This window comes from Grampus griseus (genome assembly GCF_964374135.1).
Source record: "Grampus griseus genome assembly, chromosome: 1".
Taxonomy (NCBI): Eukaryota; Metazoa; Chordata; class Mammalia; order Artiodactyla; family Delphinidae; genus Grampus; species Grampus griseus.
In genome coordinates, this window is record NC_139017.1 from 110036264 (window position 1) to 110057447 (window position 21184).

The 21184-nt window shown below is 34.5% G+C and overlaps 1 protein-coding gene across 6 annotated transcripts in view; it reads left to right on the forward strand.

Moving 5' to 3' along the window:
• Positions 1-21184, forward strand: part of TTLL7 (tubulin tyrosine ligase like 7) — a 160339-nt gene that overhangs the window by 59888 nt on the left and 79267 nt on the right. For 5 of the 6 annotated variants that reach the window (XM_082656213.1, XM_082656215.1, XM_082656217.1 and 2 more), the window contains exons 2-8: positions 2529-2730; positions 2935-3066; positions 7561-7682; positions 8312-8379; positions 10518-10676; positions 14978-15194; positions 19656-19820. In XM_082656213.1, the coding sequence (XP_082512339.1) occupies positions 2706-2730; positions 2935-3066; positions 7561-7682; positions 8312-8379; positions 10518-10676; positions 14978-15194; positions 19656-19820 (888 nt within the window). In that variant the 5' untranslated portion in view covers positions 2529-2705. Of the gene's footprint in view, positions 1-2528; positions 2731-2934; positions 3067-7560; positions 7683-8311; positions 8380-10517; positions 10677-14977; positions 15195-19655; positions 19821-21184 lie in introns of those variants that run through there. The other variant, XM_082656218.1, reaches the window with a different exon arrangement.

The following is a 21184-nucleotide window of genomic DNA, read 5'->3' on the forward strand; positions in this document are numbered from 1 at the left end:
ACTAGATATGAGGATTTTTATAGATGACTTCTACCTATTTGACCCTTTTCATTCAGTTATAAGAGTTTTCATCTTTGTTTTACTTTTTTATTATAATTTGATATGTGTATGTTGTAATTAACTATTATTTGCTTTAGTGCAGTTATGTGCTTACAGCAGAGGTTGTCAACCTTGGCTGTACACTAGGATCATTTGGAGAGTTTTAAAAATGCTGATGCTTAAACCCCACCTGGGTCTGGGATGTGGCCTGGGTACCAGGATTTTCAAAAGTGCCTCAGGTGATTTTACTTTGCAGCGAAACTTGGCTTATTTGGGAGGTAACCAAAACATGCTTTCTGCTTTCGGAAAGTAGGTAACCATGGTTCACCTGAGTGGTGTGATCAATCTGTCATCTCAAATCTCTTGTTTAGAATAAAGTGAAATGGTTAGAATTGGATGGCAGAATGAGGTCCTGGAGTTTGTTAGAGCACTTTTATTGTTAATCACCAAACCATAAATGGAATTAAGCATAATCTATGGAGAGAATAATTTTAAGGCCTTTAAATTCTGTGTGGGTGGGGGAAGGGATAACAGTTCTTGTTTTGATCTCTATACAAATCAAAGTTATTAGGCTCATTATGTAAGTCAGAAATTAATAAATCTGTTTTTACAGCCTATAACAATTATTAATTTATTGTTAGTATAGTTAGGCAAACATTGTTCTCAAGCTCTTGTTTACTTTGTCACCTACTTTCAATGTAATAAGTACTCCATTACCGTAAGAGGATCTTTGTTTATTCCAGTAACAAGGTGTTGCACAAGGACTTGTAAACTCAAATAGTTACCTCCCTGAGGTATCAGACCTTCCAGAAGGAAACCAAACTGAACCATAGACTACTCCTTTCTTTTATTCTGAAAAATGATCTAGTCTATTTCCAGCTTGGAATTGGGAACTGTCGTCAGGTTAGGGATGTTTACTGTGATTTCACTGTTGGGTTTGAAGTATCGTGAATTCCCAGATACACCCATATCTTGCAGTATGGACTGCAGTAGGGTCACAAACTTCTTGTACATCTATGTAGCATATTAGCACGCTGTCTGAAACTAGTGGGGCTCAGTGAATAGAACAGATAATCAGACAAAATTGGGTTCAAAGCCCAGATTTTCTATTTATAAGCTGTATTACCTTGATTTACTTAACTTATTTAACCTTAGTTTCCAAGTCTGGAAAACTGGGGGAAATGATACCTAAGTTCCAAGTTTGTTAATGAGGTAAAATAGTTTAGATTCTTAACATAGTGCCTGCCCACAGTTGGTCTGTAATAAATAATAGTGCCCTGGTTTTGATATTGAATTACTCTAGAGAATTATTCTAGTGAAATGATACTTGAGAACAAATCAAGCTCTATATTTTCTTATTGAATCTATTATGAATCTTATTATTAATAATGTCTGTTGGGAGTGGTGTATATGAGTCACATTTTATGTAGCTGAAGTTTTAAATACTTGTGAACTTCTCATAAACCTGATAATATCCTGATAAAGGTGTTGATACCATACCTGTGTTTATTGTGATAGGTTTTATAACTTTCATTATGTTTAGAGACATTTTACAAGAACTTGAAGATTCTTGAAGTATGAAGGGAGAAGTTAGAAAGTTGATAGTATAGACTGGGCAGTATAGTATAGTCAGGGCACAACCCCTAGGTTCATACATACACAATGAAAATATAAGTGAAGTGTAATAGGCCATGTTGAGGCATAGCCAAACTAATTAGTTCATTCATTACAAAATGTTTATTGTGTTCCTCCGTGTGCCCAAATAAGATCATCATGGTAATGACTCCTATTTTCTGCCTTTCAAAATTGTTCTCATTTTTAAAGGCGTAATTCAAATGTGGTCTGTTTGATGAAGTCACCCCTCCCCCTCACACAACTTAAAAGGAATTTCTTTTTCCTCCATTCTGTCAGCATGTGATCTCTACCCTGGCACTGGCACTTATTTCACTGTTTCATATTAAAAGCGGGGCTGCAACTAAGTTACAGGCATTGGGTTTGAAGGTTGTATGGGGTCCTGGTTAAGGGCACTGGTTTTAACATCAGAGAGATGTTATTTTAATCTCTACTTTGTCACTTACTTTCTTTGTGAAGATTTGTCCTTTCTGAGCTCAATTTACTTATCTGTTAGATGGGGATAAAAGCTTCTACCTTATTGTTTTGTTGAAAGTTTAAGTGGTATAAGTGACCTGAGATAGTAAATGTTCAACAAATGGTAGTGAATATTGTTATTGTTGTTCTTGTCTGTGTAAAGCATGTTATTTATTGTATGCAAATATGATACATGACTTAAAACCTCCTCCTTTAGATTGTGCACTTTTAAAAACGGGGGACTATTGCTTGGCATTTTTACATAAGGTTTAATAAATTAATATTTGTTGATTACATTAACTTTCATCTCTCCTTGACTTTTAAAAAGAAGAATATTGGCATATATCAAAAAAATGTCATAAAAGTTGTTTTCTAATGCCTTTGTTTTAAAATCACTGCAGGTCCCTTCTTATCTCATAATGTCAATGTCCTGAAATCTGAGGATTCCACCAAGATAATATGATAGGAACTTTCAGTGATTTGGAGCCGTATCCTACTTAGACTAATGCGGGCCTTCCAGGTTTCCTAAGAGCTTGTACAGCAGCACACACTGCTGTTGTTAATCGGCACAGGCAAGAATGCCATCTTTGCCTCAAGAAAGAGGTAAGCAGCTTGATTTAATCATGTGTACCTATTATGTGGCTGTATTATAGATCGTCACTGCTAAGTTTTTTAAGAATTAAAAATTAATTGGGGACTCGAAGAATCAGCATTTATAATTTTACCTTGTGGGGGGCATTTATGTTCTCTGGTATGGAGTTTTTTGTTATTTCAGTGATGTTTGGTTGGTTTACATTTCTTTTAAAGTTATTCAGGGACCCTCTCCCCTGGATCTGAATACAGAATTGCCTTATCAAAGCACGATGAAAAGGAAAGTCAGAAAGAAGAAAAAGAAGGGAACCATTACAGCAAATGTTGCTGGGACAAAGTTTGAAATTGGTAGGTCTCCTCAGAATCATGAGATTTTCATAATTGTCGGAAAAACTAATTTGATGTTGAAAACAACATAGAAATTCAGAGATAATTATCTTCTCAGAGATAATTATCTTTTATGTAATGGATTTTTGAATGGCTTCTATAAAATTTTCTTTTTTTATGAGATATTTAACATGTCAGTAATCAAATAGAACATCACTGTAAACTAAAAAGCTTTAGTTATTGATGGGATTGGATTAAATATATATGATTTTGATTAATACTTAGTTTTTAAATCAAGTGTAAAGTAATATAAGCAGTGAAACCAATGGTTCTAGCTTTAATCTTTAAATACAGAAGTGCTTAGGAAAATTGTATTGTTGTAATGCATTTTTCACTTGGGGCTAAAATTATGTTTAATCTTTAACGTTCATTACTTTGTAAATCTTTTTTTTTTTTTGCTGTACGCGGGCCTCTCACTGTTGTGGCCTCTCCTGTTGCGGAGCACAGGCTCCGGACGCGCAGGCTCAGCAGCCATGGCTCACGGGCCCAGCCGCTCCGCGGCATGTGGGATCCTCCCGGACTGGGGCACGAACCCGTGTCCCCTGCATTGGCAGGCAGACTCTCAACCACTGCGCCACCAGGGAAGCCCTGTAAATCATTTTAAAAACAGATTAAAAATGTAAAATGAAAAGTGCAGAATTTGAGATTTATATTAAACAATGAGAACCTGACAATAGAGTAAGAACATATTTCTGTCTATACTTTAAAAATTATTTTGATGATACTGTTGCCTTTTATTAATAGAATTTTAGTTTTTATATGTAAGCAGTATCTGCAGTGGAGAGAATAGGTAAGAATTAATTACCTTAAATTAAGATACTTTTGCCCGGCACTGAGAAACTCATTACTACTACAAGTACTCAAAAAATCTTCCTCTTTTTAAAACATAATTTTGCATTAAAAGAGTTGAGGAAACCATGTGAATCTCAAGGATGAGGGTCGTGTTTCCACTTACAGTAATTCACCAAAGTTCATCAGGGGTCAATGGAATATTTCATAGGAATCGAGGTCCCCTAATACTCTATTTCAACAAGTGTTCCTCAGAGGAAAAAACTTTGGGCGAGTTAGTGTGGAAGGGTGAGATGTGAATTATGTGTAGCGTATTTTCTAGAGTGAAAAAACAAGAGTAACTGTTGTCAAGGTGACTAATGGGCGGTGTCAACTTATCCTCCTGTTTGCTGTTAAGGTCTTGGTGGGGTTTATAAGCAACTTGATCTAAAGGAGAGTGTTTTTGACTGTAGTTCCCTCTCACTTCTAAGGGCTGAAGTTGCATTAGCCTTCTTCACACTGATTCCAGACCTCTTTGCTGAGCCTGCTCAGTTGTGTTTAGCAAAAGCCCTGGCTAGATCAGGCTTGGAGACTTGGACAAGGGACTGCTGGGAGAATACAAAGCTAAGTATAGGGGAGGGAAAGAGACAATTGGCTGTGTGTCCAGGAGAAAGTGTTACCTTGCTTTCCCTTATTTAACCTTGTGATATGCAACAGATTACTTCTTGTAATTTAATTACTGCTCCTTTGACAGGTTGAATTATATAATAGAAAGATAATTAATCCATAGTCAGGACACTTGTGTTTTGTTCCTGGTGTTGCCTGTTTCCTCATGTAGAATACTTTGATCACTACTAGTCTTAATATTAATTCTTTTATAACCCTGGACCAAATATTTTCACATGAATTACCTCATTTAATCTTCCAGTAACCCTGTCAAATAGGCTGCATTACTCCCTTGTTGTCCTTTTCCCTGACTTTCCTCACTCTAATAGTGAATTTGAAGTGGCTAACAGCCATAAGAAAATAAATAAGGAAAAATAAAAACAGTAAAATAGGATGAATCTTGTGGCTGATCAGAATACAAACTGCATTCCATGAAATCCTGTATAGTTAGAGATGTGCATGGGTTTGACTCTGAGCTTCCTAGCAAGCAAAGCAAATCATCGAAACATAATCAGCTATATAGAATACACAGTGCCCAGAAGATAAAACCATACTGGTTATTCACGAGAAATGCAATTTTTTTCTAATTCTGAGTCTTGAGAGAAATTTCTCCCATAATTCCTCTTGGAGACAAGTTGTGGAATGGGGAACTACATTCTCGCACTAGTCCTATAATTAATACATTATGAAATTTTAATTATTACTTTTTAAAATGCCCCTTAGCACAGTTGAAGAAACTGAAGCTCACTGAGAGTTAGCAACTTACTCAAGATCGTACAGATGGCAAAAGTAGAACTTGAATCTGAATTAATTTGCTTCCAAATTTAGTGTTCTTTTTACTCTATCATACTGCCTAAATAAAATATGAATTGAAATTTAAATTGAGGAACATTAAGGTGTCCTCTGTATCTAAAATTCAGAGAGTTGTTGCATGGATTCCTATTTTTAAAACTCCTGAACAGCCTCTGAAAGCTCTATGGGTCAAGGTAAGAAAAAAGTAGGACAAATTTGTGAGGAATGTATTTTTGGTAATTTTCATTAAATGGGGACAAGACAGATTGGAGAAGGGGGTACTTAATTATGCAAGGGGAAATGTGAGAAAAATGGTTGGTGTGGTTATCTCTATTTTATCAGTGGGGAGTTTGGTTTGGTAGAAATTCAATATTGAGGCAATTACTTCACTTCTTTTTGTACAGAGAGCTCCTAAAAGACCAACATTTAAAAGCACGGATTTAGGCTTTGGCTGCCAACAGCCTTCTATTTGAAACTGACATGTTAAAGGAAGTTCTTTTCTATGCAATGGAGGATGGTATACTTAAAAAGATGCCAATTGATTTCTAAAACTTCAATTCAAACAAAAATATGATTAAATAGCTTAGCTGAAAAAAATAGTGACAGTTTAATACCCTACATTGTATTTTTCTTTGAAGTTCAACTTTGTCAGCTCTCCAAGCTTTGAATTTCATAATAAGAGAGATTTATATATGACCGACCTTACAAATTTGACTTTGAGAATCTAAAAAAAGAATGGATCTTTTCCACCATTATGTACCCTGAATGTTCCCAGCCTCACCAGCTCATGTGTACATTAATACCCACATTTTAGTAGCTCATTATACTCCCTCCGTCCATAACTGCCACCAGTTCCATCTCTCTCCTCAGGGGTTTCCCAGTTATTTGAGAGGCCCAGGGCAATGACTTCCATGCACTCAGAAATGGGTCTGCCCCTGAGCTGCGGTTCTGGCCTTGTCATTGTTTTCTGCTTGTGAACCAGTGAAAGAACTCTCCTAGGCTGTGTCACTACGGTCCTTGCCCTCCCCACGAGCTCTAGATGACACAGAAGCTCTTGGGCCCTCAGGACGCCAGCACTGCATGGTGGTCTGCAGCAGAGAGAGGAACAGCCCTTTCCCCAAATTCTTGTACTGTATGTTGTCACGTAGGTCTTCAGAACAATCCCACGTTTTATCAAGCTTCTCATGGATAAAAGCAACTTCACCTCAACAATCCCTTCCCTGACCTCATCCGTCTCCAGTCACTGTCCTCTTCTTTTATTATGCCTGTGTTCTAGGCATTATTGCATAAAAAGCCCATTCTTTCTCCTCAGCCTAAAAGAAATCAAGAGTCCCTAGGACTTGACCAGCAGGTGTCTGGTCATCAGTTGCATACATGAGCCAAGTACATTCAGACAATTAATCCCTTTTTACCATATCTCCCCATATATAGGGCAGTAAAAAGAAAATGTTTAAAAATAAACATCGAAGTGCTGCTAATTTGTTACGCCATTCTATTAAGACTCCAAATTCTGTTGGAACCTAAATTTATCCTAAGTATTTGCTGATCTTTATTCTAAATTGGAACTTCATTGGAAGAAAAATGTCAATATGTTAATTGTGTAATTGTGATATCAATGTGTTGATTGTGAAATCTAAAAAACAAGATTTTCTCTGAGCATAAATTTTTTCCATAGGATTAGAGGGTTGGGAGCAGATAGGAGGGCCAGAGTTTCCAAATCTCTACTGTAATTCTGCTTCATTATTTTGTATCCTGTGTCAATATAGCTGACTTGGTTTTAACTGCTAAAAATAATTTGAACTAGGGAGGTGGAAAATATAGGATAGGTCTAATGATCGGGGCTATTTTTATCTTTTCCTTTTTGTACCTAATCCAAGGTCATGAAAAAGCCATAAGTACATTTTCCTGAGTAGAGGTGTTGTCAGCTGTGTGTGTATTTTCACTATGCTATGAATAATCACTAAACTCTTTAATAGTGTTTGTACCTGTTAAATCTCAGAAAATTGAAACTAAGGATTTTGGGTGCCACTTAAAAACAGTTCTCTGTTGCTATTGAGTATAATTTGGCATTAAATTGTTGTAGCTAAAGATAAGGTTATGCTATAACTAATGGAAATTTTACAAGTGAAATACTGTGAGCTAAAATTGATATATATCAAAAAATATTTTCATAATGAATGTATTTCAGAAGTATTTTAATTTTGGTTTAACTTAACTGTTTACTTGCAGTTCGTTTAGTAATAGATGAAATGGGATTTATGAAAACGCCAGATGAGGATGAAACAAGTAACCTTATATGGTGTGATTCAGCTGTTCAGCAGGAGAAGATTGCAGAGCTGCGAAATTACCAGGTGGGAAATTAATCATGACCAATTTTTGGTCAGTAGGAAAGTTATATGAATTCCATTATAATTTTCTTTAGATAAGGCTCTTAATAAGTTGACATATTAAATTTCAGTTCTAATTTACCTGAATAGCCTGTTTTGTTGCTGTCCAGTTATACTGACTCTTTGCCTGAAGACTGCATCCTCTCAAATTTAACTTTTAACCTCTTTCCATCTTTAAGGAAGAATTGATAGAGGAAAACTCTTCCTACGCTGGTGCTTTGCATTATGCTTAAAGATGAACAATGTGGAGTAGATTGCATAAAGAGATCTGAACACAGATATCCCTTGTAATGTCAGCTATGTGTAATTTGGCTTCATTATTTTATTTCTGGAATGTAATACAAACATATTAAAAAATAAAAAAGCCAAATACATGGAATTTTAGACAATTGAGATTTTGAATAGTTCTTCCTGTTAGTGTAGAGGGTTATACAAAATTGACTGTAGGCAACAAATTAGTCCATTTTCATCAGGTTTTTTGTTTTCTACTAAAAAAAATTAAACTCAAAGAATGAATGTAACTTTATTATAGTATAAATGAATATATTCATTAAGTTAATGAAAATATTAATGTTGACCTTTTTATTTTCCAGAGGATCAACCATTTTCCAGGAATGGGAGAGATCTGTAGGAAGGATTTCCTAGCAAGAAATATGACCAAGTAATCTTCATTTTCTTGTAGTAGAGAAGACCTGTTCAAAAATTACATTTTGAATGTCATAGTGCTATCTTTCACAAATTTATATTGATTTGAAATGATATTTTGTTGGAAGAGATAGAATTTTAGAGCTAGGAGTGTTTTAAAATTTTCCTGGTTCTATTCTTTGACTTTGCAGAGGAGGTAATTGAGGGTCAGAGACATGAATATCTTGCACAAAGTCAAATAGCTAACAGCAGAGCTAGAGTAGAAACCTGGTCTCCAGAATTTCAAGGTTCTTTTCACTGCAACTTGCTGTCTCTCTAGCAGCATAAGTTTTTCTTTTAAATGTAAAAAGTTTTCTGTACATGGCATTCCATATATACTTAATTATTTTCAGTTAAACCTTGCAGGAACTAATTTGTTGCATTATATCCCGCCTGTGGGTATGTATGTGTTCAGAATACTGGTTATTGAGCATCTAATATGAGCCAGGCACTGTAATAGGTGCCTGTGTGCACACATATACGCATACACACATGTATATGTTCCTACCTGGGGATACATGCACACATATTTATCTCAGAGACCATTATTTAGAGTAATAATCTGCTTTCATGGGAAAAACTGTTAACAGGTAAAGTGTTATACTGAATATACTGCGGAATTTTTGTGCAGCTTATATTTCTGTTGATTAGATTTTTTTTTATTTTAAGAAAGTTGATAAATTGTATGCTTGGATTTTTTTCTAAATATAACAAAGAATGGTATCATTCATAAACACCTCATGGTTAGTTTTAAAATGTATTGTTCTATTAAAGCTTTAACTTGATCTAATTTCACATTATTGTTAAAATATAATAAATACATGCAAAGGTGTTGGAAATAAAAACAAGTACATTAGCACTGTTATTGTGCTTCCTTTAGATGTGTGTGTGTGTGTGTGTGTGTGTATGTGTGTGTGTGTTTCAAAGCAATCAGTGTTAGCCTATTTGGTACTGAGATTATTTACCTGGTTGGCTTATTTTGGATTTGACAGATGTAGTTGGTGATTATTTTCCTTCTCATAGAGGAAACGTAACTTTTTTTATCGGGTTCTCTTGAAAGAGCACTTGAAATATGTAACTGTATGACCTTCCAGTTTTTGTGGAAGCCAGGTAGCTTATATATTCCACACCCTAGTCTTACAGTATAGGCCCTGCTTCTGTGCATATTATATACTATGGTCCCATTTTAGTTTTAACTGATCTCGTTTGGAAACAGTAACTACTCATCTATAAAAGACTTGCATACATTTGTAAAGAAGACTTTTTGAAACAATCAGATTTTCTTAAATAGGTAATATTTTAAAATATTTCTAAGGATTTTAAAATTGTTATTGGGAATCAGTATGTACCAAATAATTAGCATTTGGATTAATCAAAAGCAAACATTTTATACCTAGTATTGTATCAGTATCCCTAAGTTATGTACCAAATAGGCAGCCTGATTTATAGCAAATACAAAAATGTCAGGCCATACATTGTAGCCATAAAACTACATGTATAGGTAGATGTAGTTGATGTAAACAAAACCTGACTCAGAGGCTTCAATGGTTTTCTCACAAAAGTAGTAAAACTCCAGAAAACACCGGGGTAAAAGGCAATCTAAAATTTTTCCCTATGGATGACCCAGCAAACTCCAAATCATCTTTTAAGAAGCAATATGAATGGCACCTGGCTGTGAACCGTACTAACCACCCGCATCCCAGAGGCAGAGTTAATGCCACCTTCCACATGTTACCTTGCCTTATGTAGCTTTATTGCACCTATCACACTGTATTTAACTAATAGCCTATATATAAATTCCTTAGAACAGAGACCATGTTAATCCTCAGTGCCCAACACGTAGTATATACTCAAATGTTTGATCTACTAATATGTAAATTAATACATGGGGCAGAAATTCTTGTCTATTTTTTCCACTAATGTATCCCTAGTATCTAGAATAGTGCCTAACATATAGTAGGTGATTAATAGGCATTTTAAAAAATTAATGAATTGATCAATAAATGAAGAAATGGAGGGAATTTAAATCCTTGTAGTAAATGTCAGTAGCACAGAGAAAGAAAGTTTAGATAAGTTTGAACAGAAATTACTTTTCATATTATCTCTAACTTACAGAATGATCAAGTCCCGGCCTCTGGATTATACCTTTGTTCCTCGAACATGGATCTTCCCTGCTGAATATACACAATTTCAGAATTATATGAAAGAATTAAAGAAAAAAAGAAAGCAGAAGACTTTTATAGTAAAACCAGCTAATGGTGCAATGGGTCATGGGTAGGTATTTTTCATATGGAATACATAAAAATTTTAAAAAATTGGGGGAAAGAATAAGTGTGACCATTTGCTCATGGTTGAGTACTAATATGAAAAAAAAATAAAATAGCTTTCTAACTTTTGCTTTTTTGGAACTAAATATTTAATGAGCCCTTTTACCCTGTCCTGGAGACTTCAATAATTCAATCTAAAAATTTAATCAACAGGTTGTGAGACTTTGATAGGAGACTACAAAATAGAGAAAGTAAATATTTTCTAATTTTTTTCTTAAACATAAAATTTGCATTCATCATAATTTTAGAGTAAGCTTGGAGAGGAAAATCAGTTGATACAATAGAGCTAAATTGAGTTGGTGAATGAAATGGAAAGGGTGTTACTGTTTTCATCTTAAAAAAAAAATCTTAAGCACAAAATATCTATTTTCTTTGCTTTACAAATGATTTTTTTCTTTATGTAGCCATGGTAATTGGATTGAAGATGAGTAGAACACATTTTAAGTTAAAGTGCTGAGAACTAGACCTGTTAGCTGGGGATAGATTATACAACTTAATATTCCTGTTTACTTTTGCTTTCTTATGTTAGTTTTCTGCTGTTTACTTTTTCAAAGAAAATGTGGCTGAAGCTACTTTTAATAAAAACACAAGTAATTTTTATCTTTGATTTAGAGTGCTGTGGGGAAAAAATATATTTGGAAATATAGCTGCCAGGTAAATTACTGTTCAACACATTTCCTTTTAACTTTTAATCATAATTTAATAATTTAATCAGACATTATTTTAAACTGTGGTTTAGTGACTTAAAAGACAAATGACATGTAGTGTTAGTGGAAATTGTATATTAATTGTTTAATGTAAATTTGGTTCACTATATGTTAGTATCAAGGTAAACATTTTGGGGAAGATAATTGAAGTTCACATTTTCTCAATTTTAATGTTAAAATTATGTTAAAAATTCATTTTTATATATATTTAATGTTAGTATAATAGTTAATAATATGAATTGACTACAGTAATAAAATAGCTGAAAAAGTATACTATACATACTGTGCTGCCATGGTTTATCTCATGCAATGCAGAAGTACATAGGTAAAGTACACCTGTCTCATCTGTAGAATATATCTATTTCCTTGCTGGTTTTCTGTTTAATTGTCCTGTTCATTATTGAGAGTGGGGAGCATTGAACACTTCAGCTGCTATTGTTGAACTGTCTATCTGTGCCTTCAATTCTATCAGTTTTTGCTTCATATATTTTGGAGCTCTGTTGTGAGGTGCATATGTTTATAATTATTATATCTTCTTGATGCATTGACTTTTAAAAATTATTATATTACTGTTCTTCTTCGTCTGTTGCAGTACTTTTTGTCTTAAAGTCTATTTTGTCTGATACTAGTATAGCCACTTCAGTTCTCTCTTGGTTACTGTTTGCATGGAATATCTTTTCCATTTGTTCACTTTCAGCCTATTTAAGTCTTTGAATATAAAGTGTGGCTCTTGTTGACAGCATGTAGTTGGGCCATATTTTTTATACATTCTGCCAAATCTTGTCTTTCAACTGGAGAGTTAATCCATTCTTATTTATTATGTAATTATTGATAAGGAAAGATTTACTTTTGGCATTTTGCTATTTGTTTTCTTTATGTCTTATATAGTTTTCATACCTCAATTTCTCCATTTCTGCCCTCTTGTGTATTACATGGGTATTTTCTAGTGTACCATTTTAATTTCATTGTCATTTATTTTACTATATGTTTTTTGAGTTATTTTTTAAATGGTTGCTTTGGGGTTACAATTAGCATCTCCATTTATAACAACCTAGTTTGGATTAATATCATTACTTTTAACAGTAAAAACAACAACAACAACAACAAAACTTGCTTCTATTTGCCTCTGCCCCCTTTATGATGTTTTTGTCACAAATTACACCTGTATGTATTGTGTACCCATCAAAATAGATTTATAATAATTGTTTTATGCAGTTGTGTTTTAAATAATACAGGAAAAATAAGCAGTTACAAACCTAAACTACACTAGTAGTGACTTTTATTTTTACCTATGTAGTAATCTTTACAGGTGCTCTTTATTTCTTTGTGTAGATTTGAATTACTGCCTAGTGTCCCTTTGCTTCAGCCTGAAGGATTGTCTTTAGCATTTCTTATAGGCCAGGTATAATAGCAACAAAATCTCTCAGTTTTTGTTTATCTGGTAATGTCTTAATTTCTCTTTCAATTTTGAATATTTTGTCAGGTATAGATTTCTTGGTTAACAGTTTTTTTTTTTTTCTTTTTCTATCAGCACTTTGAATATGTCATCTTACTGTGTTCTGCCCTCCATTGTTTCTGATGAGAAATTAGCTCTTTATCTTAATGAGGATCCCTTGGGTGGGATGAGTGGCCTGTCTTGCTACTTTTTTCTCTTTCTCTAGGCTTTTGACAGTTTGATTAGAACATGTCTTAGTGTGGCTCTCTTTGAGTTTATCTTACTTGAAATTTATTAGGCTTCTTGATTTGTAGGTTAATATTTTTCATCAGATTGGGAGATTCTCAGCCATTAATTCTTCAAAGAGTCTTTTTGCCCCTCTCTCTTTTCTTCTTTTGAGACACCCATTATTAGTGTGTTGATATTATTGATGTTGTCTTGCAGGACTCTTAAGCTCTGTTCATTTTTCTTCATTCTTTTTCCTTTCTGTTCCTCAGACTAATCTCAATTGATTTATCTTCAGGTTTACTGAGTCTTTCCCTGCCTTCCCACATCTTCTGTTTAGCCCCTCTAATGTATTTTTGTTTCAGTTATTGTACTTTTCAACTTCAGAATTTTTGTTTGGTTACCCCCACCTACCCCGCCACCTTTAAAAGTAATTTCTATCTCTACTGATATTCTGCATTGGTGAGATATTATTCCCATGGTTTCCTTCAGTTCTTTGTACATGATTTCCTTTAGCTCTTTGAACAAATTTAAAATAGTTGATTTAAATAATTTATTGTCTAGTAAGCCAAATGTCTGGGTTTCCTCAGGTATAGTTTCTATTAATTGAGAATTTTTTTTGTGTATGGGTCATACTTTTTTTTTTTTGAATGACTCATGATATTTTGTTGAAAATTGGACATTTTGTGTATTGTAATGTAGCAACTCTGCCAATTAGATTCTCCCTCCTCTACAGGGTTTTTTGTTACCATTTGTTCTAGTTGATGTTTATTTGTTTAGTGACCTTTCTGAAATAATTTTGTAAAGTTTGTATTTTTTAATTGTGTGTGACCTCTGAAGTTCCTGTTCTGTTAGATCAGTGGTCAGTGTAATTGTCCAATCCGTTAGTAATTGAACAGAAATTTCCTTAAACACTGGGAACCAAATATCTGTATCTATACCTATATCCATATACACACACACATATGTGTGTGTGTGTATATGGATATAGGTATAGATATACATATATATCCCCCAATCCTTGCAGATGGTGTGTGTGTGTGTGTGTGTGTGTGTGTTAGAACATGCCTTCAACACTTAGCTAGGTAGTTTATAACTCTGCCTTAGCCTTCACCTCCTACTTGATGGTTAGCTGGAGGTAAGAGCTTAGGGCCATCTCAGATCTTTCCTGAGCATGCACTTAGCCCTGGGCATTCATGTAGTCTTCTAGAATCCCAGAAATATATGAGAGCTTTTCAAAGTCCTTATTCCCCAAAGATTGTCATTCCTGTCTTTCCCCCCAATCTTTGCAGTTAGTCTGATGGTTTTCCCAACTGCTACTTGTTGCAGGGACTACTACATTTGTCTTTAAATGTTTTCAATATTGTCTCTGCCGACCACCCCCCCCCCCCCGCCCCCCGCAAGTAGCTGCCTCAGCACTGGGAGAGTTTGCAGTTAGACAAGATAAAAGAAAACCTTTGAGATTGTCCAGGGAACCACAGAACTGAATTAAACAAATAGACAAACAAACAAACAAACAAAACAACCACAAGAATAGGTCTGTTCTACTGCCTCTAGAACCAGTACCTGTACTGGGAACACAGGTTATTGCTCAAGGCCACTGCTGAGCTGGGGGTTGGGGGTGGTACCAGAGTAAATTAAAATGCTAGGAATCTCTTTTACACAGATTCAGCTGGGTTTTTTTGTTGTTGTTTGTTTTTTATTACATGTTCCTTGGTTAGTATCCATGGTTCTAAAAAAGTTGCTTCTGACAGTATTTTTATGCTGTATTTTTTGTGTGTGTGTGTGATGGGACCACTTTCCTCTTGAGTATTACCTATAACTTTGTTAAAATCCTGACTCCATAACAAATTATTCTTTTAACCTTTTCTTTAAATTTAGGATTTCTTTGATAAGAAATGGTGACAAACTTCCATCTCAGGATCATTTGATTGTTCAAGAATACATTGAAAAGCCTTTCCTAATGGAAGGTTACAAGTTTGATTTACGAATTTATATTCTGGTAACATCGTGTGATCCACTAAAAATATTTCTCTACCACGATGGACTTGTGCGAATGGGAACAGAGAAGTACATTCCACCTAATGAGACCAATTTGGTAAGTGATACCAGACACTATGATTTTATTAATTTATTCAACATCTATTTTTTAAAACACCTATTGTGTATAAATGTTAAATGAACAAAGTTCCTCCTCTCAGGCGCTTATAGTCTAGAAGAATTATATACATAAATAAGACTGCCTCTAATTTAAGACAGCTTTGTGGAAATTAGAAAAAAAAGTGCCTGCTTCTCCAGGTAGGCTAATTAGGAAAATACACCCCATCTGGGTGCTGTGAGCATGAGTATGGATTTCGAAGTATATATGTGTGTGTAGTGGTACTGGATAGAAATGATTGATACAGAAATACAAATTAAAATAATATGCCATTGAGAAATACAGATAAAGTGTTATAGAATTGAGTGTAGGAATAGGTTTTGTTCAGCTTCTCATGGGAGAGGTGGTATTTGAGCAGTCTTTGTATGAAAGGTATGGTTTAAACATGTAGAATGTGGGAGAAAGTATATGAAACAGAGAAAGCAAAAGTTATCAGAAAGTAGAGTTATTTTTTGTTGGAACAAAAGAGAAGATTTTAAATTTATGTTGATCAATTGTGAAGTAGAGACATAAATTGGCAGTTTCATAGTATGTTTTTAATTCTGTTAAGTGGAGATTTTTGTAAGTATTTTTCCATTAAGATTATCTTTGTGTAACCATAACATATTGATGAAAGTCATAACTGTAGTTTATGAAGGTCAAACTGTAATTTATTATCATAATTTATCATGAAAGTCATAAATGTAATTTATAGTTTATGAGAGACAAACCATAGTTTATTATCCATACTTCAAAGTTTAGTTAACCTCTACCTCTATTTTTGGATCTACTAATTACAGTAAAAAAATATACCTAATTAAGGATCGTTTCCCATTTTTGTCAAAGGCCTGGTTATTGTTCTATAATATTATGCACATAAATGACTACATTGAGTGGTCATTTTCCAAAATTAAATGACTAATCATAAATGTTGCTACGTTCAATTAACTAAAAAATGTTGTAAACTTGGCAAAGGAAGAATAAGGGAACTGTCAAAGTTTTTACAGGGAAGGAAGATAAAAGAAAGAATCATCTCTTCAAAGCTCATAAGGTGTGGATACATCCAAGCTCCAAGAAATGTTTGAACTCTACTGCATTCTAGACATTGTGCTGGTTTGGGAAAAACGGTGACCAAGACAGATACAGTACTTGATCTCACAAAAGCAACAATCTAGTGGGGAGGCAGAAAATAAAATAAGCAATTATAATACCCAGTGGTAAGTGTAATGGTTTAAGAAACTGAGAATGCTATGGCAGTGCATAGCAGGAACATCTAACTCAGTTGGAGATACAGTTAGAGAGGGAGTTTGTAAAGTGAAATCTGAAGAGTGAGGGGTTAGCTAAGTTAGAGGTGGGGTGGGATGGGTTAAGACTCCAGGTAGAAGAATGGCCCAGAGGTAGGAGGGAGAGTGATACGTCTGGAGAGAGCACACACGTTCAATATGGCTAAAGTACAGACTAAGACATCAGGATGGAGAGTCCCAGAGGCCAGATCTTGGTAGATCATGGCTAGGATTTTGGAACTTAACCTAAGAAGAAGGGAAGCATTGAAAGATTTTAAACAAGGGAAAGAAGGAATGAGATTGTTGTCTTAAAAAGGTCACCTGGTCTATGGTGTGGGGAATGTGAGATGGGGCTGTAGATGGATAGGGGAGACTAGAGTAAGGGAGACAAGAAGCTGTATTCTAGTCTAACCACATGTGAGAGACAAGATGACTTAATTTGAAGTGATAGTAGGGCAGGACTACGAATAAGAACACAGATTTCAGATATATTTACGATACCATGGGTAACACTGATATACCAACAAGTTGATTTGTAGAATAAGGGAAAGAGAGAGAGAAATTAAGGATAAAACTCAAAAGAGTTTTGGCACAGCAGTTGGGTGGATGGTGACATTCACTGTGATAGGGAGTATAGGAGCTTTTAAAGTTTTGCAGAAAGCTGATGTGTTTGATTTGAGATGCCTGTGTGACTTCCAAATGGATCTATACTATTGGCATTTGGATATACAGTATAGGTCTAAAGCTCAGATGAGAGAACTGAGCTACAGGCATAATTTGGGGCTTATCAGTTTATAGATTATAATTAAAATAGGTGGAGTGGGTAAGACTGGATTATATATATGTAAAGCAGATAGTCATGTTTTGAGAGGAAAGAGTAAAGGAAGAGATAGGAAAGGGTAAGACTTGAAAGCTCATTTAGGTGATAAAGTGATTTATTCTAATTTCTTAAGTTGGATGTATGTGATTTGCTTAAGTACACTGGGTTAGGAAATCATATTGAAAGATTGGGAGTCAGGAAATGTGGCCTCTAGGTTTCGCTTTGCCAAGTGCTCTTGAGTCACATAATCTCCTGGCTTTGGTTTTCACATATATGAAAAATGATGTTCTCCTGTGTAAACATCAGTGTTCCTCATATATCTCTAAAATTTCACGGTTGAGTTCCTACATGAAGATACTAAAAATTTAAAAAGTGAAGTGCAAAACTTTATCTAAAGTGAGATCACTCTTATTTAAAAGATAAGTTTAAGAAAAAAGGTGGAAAAAATAAACCAAAATGCTCCCATTGGTTGTTTTTGGACAGCAGACTGCTTCATATTTTTTTCCTTCTTTGTATTTCCAACTTTTAAAATAGCCTGCGTTTTGTCATGAGCTGTATATTGATAAGCTACATGTAAGGAAATCATGAGAGAATTTCAGAAATTGAAATATAATAAACATAAATTTTTTTGCCACCCCGTGTAGCAGTCAGTCAATCCTTGAAAGGTTCTGTATATTCCAATTCGTTCTTTTGAGCCTATACACTATAAAATAGGATAGAGAATAGTTATATACTTTTTATGCATTGCAGGTTGCTATTTGATTCAGAGCTGCCATTACTTCTCCTTATGGCAAATGTCCAACTGACAGTGAACTGTTTAGAAGGGGATTTTTGTCAAAGTAGATGTGAACTTGTGGAATTTCCAATGCTACATATAAAAATAATGTTTTAAGAAAAATGCAAAGTTCCATTTCTTATTCACGTTTCCACTAGGATAGCTAGAGTTTTTATTACTGGTATTAGTATTTATTTTAAGAAATTCCTGCCAAATGGAGAGCTCCTCAAAAAATTATTTTCCAAACAAAAATAATTTCTATTTTGGAAACTAAGAAATGTTATAGTTTGATTAATTTCCTTTTTTCTTTAAATCAAGCACTTAAAATTAGACAAGTATGAGGTTATGCTCTTTCTTTTAAATATCACTTAAAGTGATAATTTTCATGAAGGTAGGGACTATGTCTGCCTTATTAATCTTTGTGTCCACAGTGCACAGCACACATTCCTGCCAGTGGTGGGTGCTCCTTAAATATTGTTCAATATACAAAAAAAATTCTTAATTACTGGTGGGCATATGGATTAATAAACAACATGTAGCTCATATGATCAGTTCTGCATATTTGCTTCAAAGATTTCAATACTGTAGACTTAAGTAACTGCAGTGAAAATAAAATATGATATAAATATCATTGGTTATTAACAAATCAGAATAGTAATGATGTGCTCAAAGTATGTATTCATTGTGATGCAACATTGCTATCTAAAGTGGTTTCTGGGAATAGGATCATGAGGGTGGGATTTACAGACCTCATGAATGTTTATGATAGATTGATAAGGAGCTATTAATGTATATTAATTGACAATTATGAGAAATTTTAAATTTTGTATTCTTTTTCAAGTTTATTTGAGGATAACACTGTCAACAAACATAAGAATATAGAGAGACTAAGACCTAAGAACTCGAGTATGGGGCGCTATAAATTTGCTGTTAATCATTTAGACATTTGTACAGCATCGTGTGGTGCTTCTGTCTCCTGACTCTGAGTGCACTCTGTCTTGTTAACAAGTTACAGTGATCTTCCAGTCAGGATGGGAGGGCAGAGGTTGAGGTTGGTATCCTACCTCTAGGTTTCTGCTACTTACTTGAGCTTTTACTTTTAAATCTTTGTTTGAGAAGATATAGAATACTCTCTCAGAAAATTCCTTTCCCAAAACAAGTTAGGATGAAAATTTTAGAAAAACATTAAAAACAAACCAACTAAGAAAAACAGACTTCAAAGTTACAGCATTTTTCTTGCTTAGCAATATGTAGTTTCACATTTTCATTTAATTACTCTATATATTCTTATTATTTTCATACTTTCTATGGTAGATATCTTTTCAATAATATACAAAGTAACTTTGAAGGTGACTACTTTCACAACCTTTTTTAGAAAAATGTGCCATTGCATTTTGAAAATTACCTTTATAATCATTAAATTATGAATATGTATATTTTAAACTTTAAAATTGGCTTTCCTCTTTGGATGCTTTCTTTTCTGTGAAACGTCATGGTTCTAGAGTCTCATAGGTGATAACAACTTTGGTTCTGACTTGTTACAGACCCAGTTATACATGCATCTGACAAACTACTCTGTGAACAAGCACAATGAGCATTTTGAAAGGGATGAAACTGAAAACAAAGGCAGCAAACGTTCCATCAGATGGTTTACAGAATTTCTACAAGCAAATCAACATGATGTTGCTAAGTTTTGGAGTGATATTTCAGTAAGATTATACCATTTCACAATTTTAGCTGTCTTTCCTCATATTAATTGAAAGGATCATCAACCATTTTAAATAAAAAACGGATTACATTAGATTGGGCAGATAAAGTGTGCTTTTATGAAGAAAGTGAAATTTGTCATGGACCTTAATAGATAAGTAGTACTTTTACTGCTAGGATCGGACAGAGGGAATGCTAAGCGGAGGCAAAAGCATGAGTAAAGGCATGGAGGTATGAAAATAGTTCAAAGTGGCCCAGGTTGGTGCATGTCGTATTTGTGGGAGATACATGAAGACTTAATGGCTGGAAAGATATGTGGAGCCAAGTTTTAGGTCTGGAAATCAAGGCTTCACTTGGTAGGCAGTAAGGATTCATTCAGTTTTTAAGGGAGGATATTAATAAGGCCAAAGACCATGCATGCATTTGAAAGATAAATCTGACAATGGGTATAGGATGGGTTAGAGTGAAGACCAGAAGTAGGTAGAGGAGGGCATTTGGGAGTAGTTTCAGGGAAAAGAATGGCCTGAATTGAACCACAATAAAAGAGGTGACAATGAAGTAGACCTTGAGATTAACTGAATGATTAGAATGGGGAGGGGGGAAGAAGTATTCAGATATTCTTCTGCAGTTTTGAGGAATAATTATAAGGAGAATGGGTGTGGCCTTATTTGAAATATAATAGGAAGGAGTTTATTTTGAGAAGATGTAGAGCTTAGTTTTGCAGATGAGAGAAAAGAGTTCTATTCACTTATTTGCTAGTTCATTTATTCATTTATTCAGTAAACATTTATTGAACCCATAATATAAGCCTGTCCCTGGCTGATAATTTGAGGATTTATAAGATACAGCTCCAAGCCTCAAAAAACTCAAGAGTTTGGTAGGAAACACTTGCACATAAATTGTTAATGAAATGCAATGTAGCAAGTACAAAAACAGAGGCATACATTGGCTTCTGTGGGGTTGTAGAGGAAGACCACATGTAGTAGCTTTGAGTGGATGGGCATAGCAGGACTTCCTGGAGGCATTGACACCTGAACTCAGTTTTTTAAAAGTCCATGAGGCTATGATGAATTCTACTTTCGATATGTTAAACTTGAAATGCTCTCTCAGGTAGAAAAGTTGAGCAGGCAGTTAAAAGTGTATGTATGAGGTGTAATGGATAATTAAAGCCATGGCAGTAGATGAAATTCCAAATGGTAAGGGTAAAGAGAGAAAAGGAAACATGTATGAGAAGATAACCTTGGTGAAACAGACCCTTTTATTAATCCTAGCAGAAATATTAAAATGGTATTCATAGTTAAGAAGAGTATGTTGAAAATACTTAACATGATTAGGGCTATACAATTTGACTTCTGGGACAAGTAAT